Raw genomic sequence first — 13,501 nt, forward strand, 5'->3', positions numbered from 1 at the left:
TGAATCATTTGATGTCTGGATGGTGAAGATTTTTTTGGTTTTGCGTCAAAATATCTGCGAGCGATTCCTGCAGGCGTGACTAAACTAGTCCTGCCGTGGCTCCTGCACTTTATGTCGTATTATCCCGTCCAAGATAATGAGGCACGCACGCGTCGCGTTCATGACAGGAGTGAAAGCACATTACCTTGGAGCACTGCTTGTGATTCTGGCACCACACCAAGGATCCGTTGTTCTGTGGAGAAAAGTAGCACCTGTCATCACACCGCATGGACTTATTAAAAGATTAAAATGCACTCACAATATTGCTGTCATAATTAACACATTCTTTAGGGCATGGGCACCCAAAAAGTGGATCAGAGCACAGAAGGATTCTGTTTTAAGTTTTAAGTCTCGAACATCAGAGTCACCTGATTTTTTTTTTTTAGATCAGTACACCGACAGATGGATAGACAGATAACTTTTGTATTTACAAACTCAAACATGTGCTCTATAAAAAGAAAAATGTTTTCCTATGAAATTCTCTGTGAACTGAAGTATACAATTCTTCCGCAATGGTGGTACCTCCCACTCACGAGTGTACCGATTTATGAGTTATTCCAAATACAAACCATCACTCAGATGATTTTTTTGACTTGAGTTGTGATTCAGGTTCAATCACTAAACCGTGGCAGGAAACAACAAGCAGCATGTACTGCTTGCAGCAACAAGTAGACAGACAATGAAGCAATACTCACGAGCACATATTCTTTATCCTCTGCAAAAAAATGACAGCAGCGTACAGAGTCCTTCAATTGTGCAAATTCTTCTTTATCATGAATGTATTATAGTCTTTTGTTATGGGTGTGGTCACAGCACAGATAGAATTAAAGTCTAACTAGGGCATAGCTAATAATAAATAAATAAATAAATAAATAAATAAATAAATAAATAAATAAATAAATAAATAAATAAATAAATAAATAAATAAATAAATAAATAAATAAATAAATAAATAAATAAATAAATAAATAAATAAATAAATAAATAAATAAACCACTTTTAAAAAGTATGTGCTGTTTATCAATACTGACTCTTATATATTGCTCCATTTTGTTTCTACAGTCACCAGATTTTTTTTTGTCCAACAAAGAATAAGAAAAAAAACAAAGATGACTGAAGATGTACGTAATTAAAGCCATGCCGCACTTTAAGCCAAAGCCCTTTGTGGTCAACTCCCATGCGGCATACACACACACACACAGAAGAGGTGCTTTAAGTGTGTGTAACTCAAGCAGAAAAGTGGGGTCAGCACTCCAGTTCCCCGCAGGGCCAGCCTCTGGTCAGTTTCAGCCCAACGCGGCGACCTCGGCTCTTCTTACGAGCCGTTTGATCTCTCAACAGACGTCCCCGAGGTCACCGAGGCGGGAACTGATGTCAGTGTGCCTGCGAGGGCTGCAGATACCGACCATTTCCCCCTAATTGCGCTGGAAGTGCCACCTTGCGCTCGCGAGGGTGGGGGCCAAACATTTGTACTCAGTCTTGCGCCGGGTATTGTAAATATGCGGAGAGCAGCGGGTCATTTCCTGACTTCTATCACTGTGAGGAATGATGCTGTCACTCTGGGCCCGGCTTAATTGCGTTTGCGTGGTGAGCGCTAAAGGGGCTTCAGACGGAGTGGGCAGCCGATGCACATGAAAGAGAAGAAAATAACGAGAGGGAGGGAAACAAAACATGTTTTTGGCCTCGCCGGATGGTAAACAGGCGCCGTAAGAGGATTTGCGGATGCATACGTTGAATTGATATTAGCGCAAAGCAGATTGAGAGCAGCCAGGGTTTTAGGTCACGCTTGTGTCTCACGATAGAAAACTGTCAGGTTTCTTCCGAGAAAAAATAAATAAATCATGGCACGAAAGTCAAGCCACACAAGAAGACGCGAGGCTTTTCATGCAGCTGCCGCAAACTATTTCTTTTGTTTCTAAAAATACATTTGCAAGCCACGAAACCAAAACAGTGCAGTTCCACAAGAGCAATAATAAACATGGGTGTTAAATGAATGTGTCTCTCAAAACAGAGTGTGATCATCTCATCACAGGAGATTTTGACAGGTCAAAATTGTTGCTCAACAAATAAGCATGAAGAGTCGTATTCTACCTACTGCCACAGTGAGGTGAGTCGTGTCAATCAGCCCAATGAACATTTGCAGTGGACCAGCCACCTAATCCAAATACAATATGAATAAACACAAATGACTTCCATACCAACAAATCCTTTCATGATCCTTCCATTTTCGGATTTATTTCTCATTCCCATTTGAATCGGGTGTGTTGGATGAATGAAACATCTCATACATGCAGAAAAGCGGCACTCGAGGACTGGACTTTGACACCTGTGCTCAGAAACTCAACTTTTCAACTAGCAGTCCAGGTAAAAATAGAACTTTGACGTCCATAGTCATCAATGGCAGTGAATGAGTTAATGTATTTGATTGCATCTTAAAACAAATCTAATTACAGAGGGTCCTTACTTTATATATATTGGTCCTGACATACGACGTTAGCGTCGACTGCACAAAGGCTGGTATGGCTGGTTACGTCACTGCCATGTGTTCTTAATGGTAGTTACTTTTGTGCCTCAAGGTAATAGCTCTAAATCAGTGTGTTGACACCTCATTAAACACTTTTCATCCATTCCTTTTTGTTGCCATGCAATGGTTTGATTCCATGTGCAAGTCCAGGCAAGTGAGGAAATCATTCTCTTGCCACGTAACACGAGGTCATTTGATCTATTGTTGAATAAAATTCCGTCGCTTCAGCCTTATCTTCGTCTTATTTGATACGCCGGGAGAATAGGTCATAAAAATATGATGGGAAATTTCAAATTGAAGTCATAAAAGGACTTTCATTCCAGTTAATAGCCTGGATCGGACGTTCACTTGTGGACGTTGCGAGGCTGCGGGATTCGGCCAGACTTGAGAGGGTCGGCAGGCGCAAAGTCTGCTCAAGTTCAATGTCAAGTTCAAAGCCGTTTCCCACAATGTAATCCAGAAGGAAAAAAAAATCTCATGAGACCTTTGGAGGGAATTTATCATTAAAGGGTTTTAATTTGACATCCAGTGCCAGTAAGTGCCGAGCTTTTAGAGTCAAGGGTATTGGTCAAATGGCTTCAAAGGAATTTGTGATTGTATGATCATGTCTCCAGAGAATCTTTCATAAAAAAAAAAAAAAGAGTGCAGATAAAAATGAAAAATGCATGAGTGAAAACGGCAAGGAAATGAAGAATCTTCCTTTCATGGGGGGAAAAATGAGCGCCAGCTCGGACGGGGCATGCATCAACTGCTTGTGTATAATGGAACATTCTGTTTGGCCAAGCGTTGATTAAAAAGTGAATTATTCCTCGCCAGTGCATCGTTTAGTTTGGTAGGGGGGGGGATGATTAAATCGCTGTTGGTGCTCACTAACTTATGAGGAATGATCAATACAAACGGTCTCAATCTGCTGTTGGTGGCAACTTGTAAATAAGACCTTGACATGTAGACCGGAGGCAAACACTGTCAGGGTTTTCCAAACTATCTTGATCTATGATTATGGTGGAATGTATATAACCGGTAATAAATAACTTAGGTAGATTAGTTTTATGCTTACGTTGGTATGTAACCGGTAATAAACCACTTAAGTCTGTCCCATCCTAAACAATGTCGTAAAACATCCCCTGCTCTGTTTTCCTAGATGTCAAGAGCTTTAACTTGTTTATTCAGTCTACTGTCACCCCCACCCTTTTTCTCTTAATAAAGATGGTCTTGTGGGAAGCGAGAGTTAGACTTCATTCGACTATCGCTGTGACAACAGCGACGAGTGAACTCTCCGCCTGCAGGTGCCCAAAACGACTAACTTGTCTCCGAGTGGTTCTTGCAAAATAAGTTAGAGTGAGCACCACCCTAACATTTTGGTGCCGAAACCCGGGATCCCTCATACCCGCCATCCGGCTGACGGAGGACGACACGCTGCACACCGTCGACGGGCCAGCGTCCATTTAGCCGGACCTGGTACAGAAAGACCTAGGAAGGAAATTCTTCGCTGGGCCAGCATCTTAAGTCTGCCTTCGTCTGACAGATGTGGATTGACGGGATCCGGCTGAACAGCGAACCAAGGAGACAAGTAAGTTAAAGCCCTAAAGTTGTGGGATTGTGTTGTTGTGAAACGCGTAAAAGTGCACAGGAATAAAAATAGGCAAGACAGAAGATAAGAAGTCTTGTGGAAGGAGGGGGTGTTGTAGAGTCCCCCTCTGGATGAAGTGGCTCTTCTGGAGCAGTGGTTTTCAAAATATTTTTGTCAAATCTCACGTACCTCCGTGTACCCTGATTTGACAACCGCTGTTCTAAGGGGACAACTTCGCGTTGGCAGGGCTGGGTAACTGGACGGTTGTCTTTAGTTCCCAGGGAAGGAAGGGGTGTTGTAGAGTCCCCTATCCGGATGAAGCAGCTCTTTTATTTTTAAAAGAGGACTTCGCGTTGGCAGGGATAAGAAATTTGTGTGGTTGAGAAAGTGTGACTGGTAGGATAAATTGACTAAATAGCAGTTCTAGCATTGATCCACGAAAATAATACAGGCTAGTAATTGTTCAAAGGTCAATTTAAACTTGCATTGAGGATCCTCAAAGAAAAAGAATAAATTTAAAAAAAAAAAAAAAAAAAATTGTATAAACCTAAAATACCAAATTAAGATGGGAAATAAAAACTGTAAATCCCTAGCTCTTGACGGAGATGAGAAGTACATGGCGAGTAAATTTGTTAATTGTATGCAATACATGCCGAAGTGGAAGAAAAAGTATGGAGTAGAAGGGAAGTTGAAAGTTGAAGTGTGGAAGATAGTGGTGGATGTTCTGGAGGAGAGTGTGAATAGAAAGTCAGAGGGACTGAAAAAGAAAAGAAAAGAGAAAGAATTGATTTGTGCTAAAATATGGTTGAATGCTTCACAAGAGAGAAGAGAACAACTCCAAAAGACAAAAGATAGAAAGATGAAAAGTGATGAGGCTGCGACCATGTTTGTCAGGCCGGAAGACAATGAGGCCACAGTGCGCAGGCGCACTGTCCCGGATACAGCGCAAGCAGAGGAGCAAGAGGGGTTGTCCGCTTGTGCGCAAAACTTGTATCCAAGCTTAACAGACCTGCGCCCTCCCCCATATAACAGCAAAAAAGGTCAGGGTCAAATGATTAGAAGCCCTGTACAAACAAGAAGTTTGACCACTGCTGCTAGATTTTCCCAAAATTTAGACAATGTTGATGTGTGCCCAATGATCCAAGTGCCAAACCCTATTGTAGGGGAAGGCCAACCTCCACATACATATGTTTTTCGGCCATGGACTTTGGAAGAGGCAAGGAAAGCAGTTGAAGGGGTTACCCCTGTTGCTGAAGACCCAGAAAAATGGGCAGAAGACATGGCTGGCATCATACATTCCTATAGACTGAATGGACATGAGGCAGGAGAAGCTGCAATGTCTTCCTTGGGAAAAGACTGGGCAAAGGTTAGAGGAAATTACACAGGTAGAAATAATCAAGGGCCTTTTCCCTATCCCGTTGAGGGAAATCAATTGGGAGGGGAGTATGCAGCACAATGGAATGATCTTGTGCAAAGAGTGCGAACAATATTTCAAAGACGAGCGAATTATGGTCATTTGGCAGGAATAAAACAGAAGCCTGGGGAAGATACTGATGATTTTCGCTTGAGATTTGAAAAAGAATTCAGGGTGCATAGTGGCATCCCATTCAATGATGCAGCTGAGAGTGCTTATCAGCAACAGCTTAAAAATGCGCTCCTTACTAATTTCCGCCCTGAAATAGGCAACTGGGTGAGGAAACATTTGGTGGAAGTAGATATTGCAAGTGTGACAACAACTATGCAATGGGCCAGACATGCTGAAAAAGTGATAAAAAGAGGCAAAAGTTCTGATGTATTTCATCTAGACGTTAATGACCTAGATGAAGATACAACAGTCTTCTTCCAAGGGTCCCAGAGGGGCAGAGGAGGTAGAGGCCAACAAGGTCGAAGGCCACCATACAATAAGTTTAATCTGGAGTATTGAGGAATGTCCTCATCTTCTCTGGAAGTTGTTGCTATCGGTGTTTGTTGTTTTTGTCGTGTTTCACCCTACACGCTCCCCAACCCGTCCGCTGTGATCTCAGTTTTTATTGATCTTTTTTATTATTGTTTTTTTATTTTTGCTATTCTTCTTTATATTTACTTACTTACTTATGTTTGATTGATCGGGTTCACATAATCATATGATAAAACAGGAGGGAGATGTCAGGGTTTTCCAAACTATCTTGATCTATGATTATGGTGGAATGTATATAACCGGTAATAAATAACTTAGGTAGATTAGTTTTATGCTTACGTTGGTATGTAACCGGTAATAAACCACTTAAGTCTGTCCCATCCTAAACAATGTCGTAAAACATCCCCTGCTCTGTTTTCCTAGATGTCAAGAGCTTTAACTTGTTTATTCAGTCTACTGTCACCCCCACCCTTTTTCTCTTAATAAAGATGGTCTTGTGGGAAGCGAGAGTTAGACTTCATTCGACTATCGCTGTGACAACAGCGACGAGTGAACTCTCCGCCTGCAGGTGCCCAAAACGACTAACTTGTCTCCGAGTGGTTCTTGCAAAATAAGTTAGAGTGAGCACCACCCTAACAAACACCACCGGTAATTTATTAAGACTGTCATGACTCTGCACCACTTTCAAAATCATTCATCCAGTTTTTCTTTTAATTCTTTCTAATGGCTTCCCTCATCCATCAATAAAGCAGTGACAGCACCACATCCAGGGATCTAATTTGGTTCTGTGACAGCATCCCTGAAGCAGAGAAACTCGGCAGGATGTTGACCCAGCTGTCCAGGGCTTGACCCCACCATGTCAGGGAACGACGGGGAATAATTATAGGTCGGGACTTCATCGCCCTGACTCACCATGACATTCCTCCATACTATGAACACTACACAGTCGTGCCGACTGTCAAGGACCCCAAGCGGTGAATGTTTTCCAGATATCTTCCGGTGTTATTTGGGGTGGTCAAGGAGATGGAGGTAGTTTGTTTCTGGAGCTGGTGGACTTGTGTAAACAGCGCATTTATCACAGTGGTACACAGCAGCGCTTGTCAGCTGAGAAGTCGGAGCAGGTGGCCAGGGGCGTGTTGCATTGTCTCTGAAACCTCTTTTATCTCCAGATTCTACCTTTTGAGAAACAGTTGGCTTTTGTTCCTCGTGGGTTTGAATTGAGTGACTCAGTTTACATTGGAAGACCATTATTTGAATAGGATTTATGTTTGTAGGCGTTAGACTTCAGATTCCTTGCAGGAAGTAGAATGAGAAAAGGACTTGAAAGGAGAGCGGTGTCCAGTGTGTCCTTTGTCTTCGTTAGAGGGGTCCTCGCCAAAATAACACGCTTAAGGGCACATATGCTGCACCTAAATAAAGGCCCACAACTTTTAGGATTTGTGGCGCTTTGAAGTACTTGGAGGTCCGTCTACCTATTATTACCCAGCATCCTTGTGTCTTCTGTCAATCAATTAGTTTTTTGGCCTTGCCAAAACTACAGACCACATTGAATTGAAGTCAGTCATCTTCACAATGGATCAAACGGTCTTGGTTTGGACAAAATGGCTGACATTTTACATGAAAAAGAAAATCATCCTGATCTTTGCTACTTAGCTACAACACGATCAAAACATCTATCGGTTCTTCTAAGAACGTAACTAGTGTCATCACATTATTTTCCATGTAAAACAATATTACCTAGATTCAAACTGTTGATCTACAACTCATTCAACAAAATGATGTTATCTGGAGTCTTAAAACAGCAACATAACAAATATGAGTAATCTGAGAAAAAACTTTAAAAAGTAATCCAGATCCACATTGCTTAAATTGAATCAGCTTGTCCTTGAATTATACCAAGGAAGCTTCAGCCCAAATTTCCTTGGAATAGGCTCCTAATTTATTGAGCAACATCAGAAGGCTTTAATATTTGTCCTTGAGTCCGAACAAACATCCATTCAAATCTGTTGACAATTTATTGTGCTGAAAACAAATCCCACTTTCACAGATCACGATCAAAAGTTAATCAGTTCATCCTGTGGTCTACCATACTCTTAAAAAGCTACGGACCAAATGTCAATGAAATCCTTTCACAACTTTTTGATCTCTAGAGATCCACACAATACGAATCCAGAAAATAATCAACCGCATTACAAAAGTGTCAAGGTTTCTGTCCTGAATATAATTGATCATATTAATCACTAGGCAGGGGTTTGATGTCTATGAAGGTGCATTGTGAAAATTTGGAAAGAAATTTGTTGTAATCAGCACTAAGTAGAGTTTAAGTTGTCTCCAGTAAAGCTTCACTGTCTAGTCGAGCGTTTAAGTGTGACTCGGATTTACAAGCGCAAGTACTACGCTTTAAAAGTGGTTACTGGGAAGGTGGGGTGATGGTGGGAAGGGTGGGGGGGAGTTCTGAACCACATAGACCCCCATTCATCCGCATGAGACTAACCCTGGTGGAGGTCTGACTTAGACTGAAACCAATTTTATATCAAAGGCGCAAACAAGGACTAATGGTTCTTTCCGACGTGTTTTTACTTCTTTCACTTACAAAAATAAAACATTCAATTGAATGTGTCAAATTTTTATGGCTTTAACAAGCACTTGACTGGACACTCCTTGGTTTTTTTTTTGTCTTTTCTTTTGCTTTTCACATAAATAATCTACTACAAGACTGATGCTTTCAGAAAGTCCACTTAGCGCATGCCTCCCAGCTTGCTCTCAAACATTTGGCTAATATTTACAGAATGCATGGGTGTTGCCCCACTGTCAATTATACCGGGGGTGACAGACTCCCCAAATGTGGAGAGACGTGTCGATAAATCTGCTTCTTGCAACCGCTATGACATCACTAGTTCGTCTACAACGATGGCAAGCGACGGATGAAGCGTACTCGAGACTTCGTTCTGACATTTTAAACAAAGCTTCAGAGTTGACCACATTAGGAAAAAAACTGGCATCTGCAAGTGCTAAATCCTCAGAGTGTCAGTCCAGTGAAGATGATTCAGAGAATGAAAAACAGATTTTTAAATTACATGTGAAATATCTCATTCAGCTAAAGCACAACGAGTGACACGTTCTATAGATTAACAGTGACATTAAAGGAGACGGATTGTGTTTCTTTTTTTTCACAATTTGAAACAGTTCCAGCGATTAGTTATGAAGGATAATGAACTGCAGAGATATTAACTACTTGTCACACTTTGGTTCTAATCACTTGATTTTGGGGAGTGGTTCCATTTCTTACAAATATTCGCTTTAGTTGAACTGCGGCGGAGATAGAACATACTTTTATTTAGAAGGTGATAGCCAACAAATCTAGTTATGGTGTTAGTGGAGACTACAAGAGCAGGATATTTTCACCGCTCTGCGTATAAATTGCAAGGTGTAACTTAACTGTATTTGCATGACAATGCCAATCTGTGCCAACAGCAGCTCAGTTTAGCTTCAAAAACTCACTAAGATGTATTATTATTACCATTTGGCTTTGACATGATTGTGTTTCTGTGCCGTCATTTGACAATCCCAGATTGAGAAACCAAGCTGCCAAGTCATAAGTCTGGTGGTTATTAAGGAAATTAGCCCAACTTGTTCCATAAAAGTGCAGCAGTGCAGAACACATGTTTGAAAATAGCCAGATAAAGAGATGTACTTGTTTTTTATGTTCACAATAAATGGGAAAGCAGACTCCACAAAGCAGATTTCTTCTGTCGGTTTAAAGTGTAAAGGTGCTCCCCGTCACATATCAAGTGACCCCCTAATTAAGAGCTTAGTCATTAGAGTAGCAGTCTGAGCAACCCGCGCCCCTGTTAGCGTAATGAGATCCCGTGCCGTTGCGAAGCGCATCCACCTGCAGTTCGCGCCGACTCTTGCAGCAGCGCTACACGGCAGCTTAGCACGTTTAGCGCAAATCAGGCGCCGGCGTTTAGCAGGAAGGTGACCTCCCTGCAAGAAAGACGGTGGTGGCCCTCCACACGGTGACATTTGTTGGCATTTATTGGGGGGTAGAGGGCAAGGGGGGCAAGTGCCATGTGTTTTTGCAGCTGACAAGACCATGAGGAACACCCAACACGCACACATTTCTACATGAAAGCAATGTGCATTCGTTGCATATGATCAACACTGGCCTTCTATTTTTAGAGGCGCTTGTGCTGCTTTGTTTATCCCGAGTTGCACTGAAGTCCAATGCACCTAACGTCTTTCAGTTTAGACTAAATAACACAAAGATTTGTAGTTTGAAAACTTTAAGGCTCCAACCTGTCCCAATGGCAATACAGGGTAGTTCAGAGCTACTCCAGAGCAGAAGATTTGGACAATTATAAATTTAAAAATGTCTCTATAAGTTTGACTGACCATCGAATTAATTAATCGACATTTTGTGCGATGGAAAAACAATATATCCCTTTGAGGATTGTTTTACTGTCTATCTACTTGTGTTGCTCCATTGTTTGTGTTCCAATATCGTTACGTTACAACAGTGAGATATATGCTAGTTTTGTTAGCCCATCTATGGTTTTTGCTTTGTGGGTTAGCATTATGCTAGTTAACTTCTATATCTGCAGGACTGCTGCTTGTGGTGAGGGGAAAACAAATCAGCCAAAGCTCATAAAACAAATTTGTCACAAATCACGAAGGGTGGGGACGGATCGACCCAGGAACATACCTTTTTAATTACTTCCAAATCGGAAGAGGACCTGCGTCCTGGAACAACTGGCGTAGGACCAGAGAGGTTCTACGCTTGAATATTTGCAGTGCACAAGGGGGAAGTTCCTCGATCAGCTATCGAGCCAGCCGGTGGCTGATTTAATGTCGTGACTTTGCAAACCCAAGGCAGTCATTAAAAAAATAACTTGGACAACCCCACGAACAAATTCTCGTCATTTCTCGCCAAGTTGCTCTTTAATAAGAAACACAGTGTCCTCTGGCTGCACACCGCCACTTGTTTTTCTCTCTCCCTCTCCTCATTACTCGAGTGACTCCTTCACTCATCATGTATATTATCCCGCGTTTAGAAGCACTGCCACTTGTCCAATTAGCGCTTTCATAGTGACACCAAGACAAAAGCCTTGACCTCTTGATTAATTAGGCCTCATTACAAATGTGCCCAGGTCCGGCGACGCTTTCCCGACAATGGCCCCGACTTGGACGGGGGCCTTGCAAATGCAAATGCATCGAGCATAAAGAAGAGGCGAGCCCGGCGGACAGACAGCTGAAGGATCAGCGGCCGCTTCTTTTCTCCGCCGTGTCCCCGGGAGAGAACAGTGAGACCGCCGGAGTGTGAAAAACAACTTGTGACACCACACACTGACTCATGCGCAGAATGCAGCTACTTTACACCGGTGTCCCTCTGCGGGAGCCGCAGACTAGTGACAGCATCCCCCCTATGAGTATACAAGACAAGGGAGGAGACGGAGGAGGCGTGGGGGGGAGGGTAGCCTCACATCATTTAGGGAGATGCTGACGTCAACTTTTAGTTGCTTCAAAGTCTTTTTTTCCCTCTTGGGTTGATAGAAATAAAAAACAAGCATCCATGGGATTTAGGGTGGAGAGCAGCAACTTTATGGGTTGTTTGGTACAAACATCCTATTTTTTTTAGGGTTGTTTTGAACAAAACAATTTTGGGGGAAAATTAGGTCAAATTGACTGAGAAAATTGTGTTGGTCCCTTTATGTCCCAAATTGGGTTCATTTTGACCCGACTGTTTTTAGACTGGAATTTCTGCTTTATGAATTGGGTCTCGAACAGAAGTTGATTCCGTAACTTTAACAAATCATCGCTGGTAGGAAAAGCAGGTATCTCCAAATTGAATAGCCAAAATTCTAATAAAAATGCATATGTAAATTCTATGATGATGATATTAACAATCCATATCTGCCCACGTTTGGGTTTTCCTCCCTGGTGTGAATGTACAAACTTGAGATATTAAAGAGAAAAGTGACATTTTAGAAACCCTGATTCATGGTGTTGTCATCCAATGAAATGCATGTATTATCAAAAATTAAACAATATTTTATACTACGACTGTAGATGATATAATTGCATTATCTACCATCATTGGGTGTACCTGTTTGAAGATAGAACAGGAAAGGGTTCAAGAACACCTGGAATACTTGCCACCTAAACACATTGTCCAAAAGTATATTTAGCTCCAAAAATCAATACGTGCAGAGAATCTATATACCAATGTATATACGGCAATGCATGACATAATTTATTAAGTTTTTTTTCTTCAATTGGTTCTTGAGTGGAAAAACTTTGAGAAAATTGAAGAAAAATGATCCCTTTGATGGGCTGCCCACCAGTCGAGGGCGTACCCCGCCTCTCGCTCAAAGTCAGCTGGGATACACTCCAACTCGAAGGATGGATGGATGGATGGAGAGAATATTTATATATCTGAATGAAAAGCATCATCCAGATTTGTTTTCACAAATCCACGACAGGTGAGTTTGTTTACGTTTAATTGGTTGTAGCCAATGCTTCAGGGGTGCAGTGCGTCAAACAAGAGTTAATGGGGGTTTGCACTTTGCAGCAACAGTAAAGAGAAATTCATTCTATGGAACTTTGACACTTGGCGTGGACGCGCATTCAATTTGCCACCCAAAAGAACAACCGCGCATGAATAGGATACCTGCGAGTGCTTGAAGAAAGCGGAGATGCGCGTGATGTGCAGGCTGAGGCATCGCGAGGCGCACCGGGCTCGGTACACGCTGGACGCCGCCGTTGCCGTGAACGAGTCGTCTTGCCTCCTCGCGGACACGCCGCCGCTCCGCGTGCTCGCCAGCACCGTAATCCACACGCACAGGGCAACGCACGCCCGCAGCTTCCCGAGGAACATGGTGCTCTCCGCTCCGCTGTACAAGAGATGCGCTCCGCTATGCTCCACTCGCAGTGCTTGTTTTAAATCCCTCCGCGGTTCGCGCAGTACTGACGTGCAAAGCTGCAAGCCGGGAAACTAAACAGTGAAACTTCAATTTACACGCTGGGGAGGAGAGGGGAGGGGATGGCAAAAGAGGGCGGGGTCGCGGGCAAGCGTGTCCGGGGATTGGTGGGCCAAGTAGTGATTGACAAGCGCGAGGAGCGTGGGGCAGGTGGATTCCTGGCAGTGCGCAGCGCAGACTTGGCGATACAGTGGACCCCGGCATATTCGCGGTTTGGCATTCGCGGAGGAGAATATTGACACGAAATAAACAATAGTTTCTTAAAGTGTGATTTCTGTTTCGTGGGTCAAAACTCACAACAAGCACTGTAGTGTTGCATGTGTGCAATTAAGGGGCGGAGCCTAAAGTGAGTGAAATGAGGAGCTTAGTCAACTCTGAAGAATTAAAGCTTCTAAAGTGTACCCAAATGCGAGCGCATCCAATTTTGTAAAAAAATAAATAAGATGAGAAAAGAACATTTTTTAATATTGTAAAAACAATTATACAGCAAT

At 42.5% G+C, this 13,501-nt stretch overlaps 1 protein-coding gene across 1 annotated transcript in view; it reads right to left on the minus strand.

Moving 5' to 3' along the window:
- The window catches only part of LOC133159726 (anosmin-1), a 48,562-nt gene extending 35,521 nt beyond the window's left edge, over nt 1–13,041 (minus strand). The window contains exons 1-2 of the mRNA XM_061287036.1: nt 12,701–13,041; nt 185–232 (exon numbers count right to left, since the gene is read on the minus strand). Coding sequence (XP_061143020.1) covers nt 185–232; nt 12,701–12,907 — 255 coding nt within the window. The 5' untranslated portion in view covers nt 12,908–13,041. The remainder of the gene's footprint in view (nt 1–184; nt 233–12,700) is intronic.
- Between the last annotated feature and the right edge of the window lie 460 nt (nt 13,042–13,501).

This window comes from Syngnathus typhle, linkage group LG9 (genome assembly GCF_033458585.1).
Source record: "Syngnathus typhle isolate RoL2023-S1 ecotype Sweden linkage group LG9, RoL_Styp_1.0, whole genome shotgun sequence".
In the NCBI taxonomy this organism is placed as follows: domain Eukaryota; kingdom Metazoa; phylum Chordata; class Actinopteri; order Syngnathiformes; family Syngnathidae; genus Syngnathus; species Syngnathus typhle.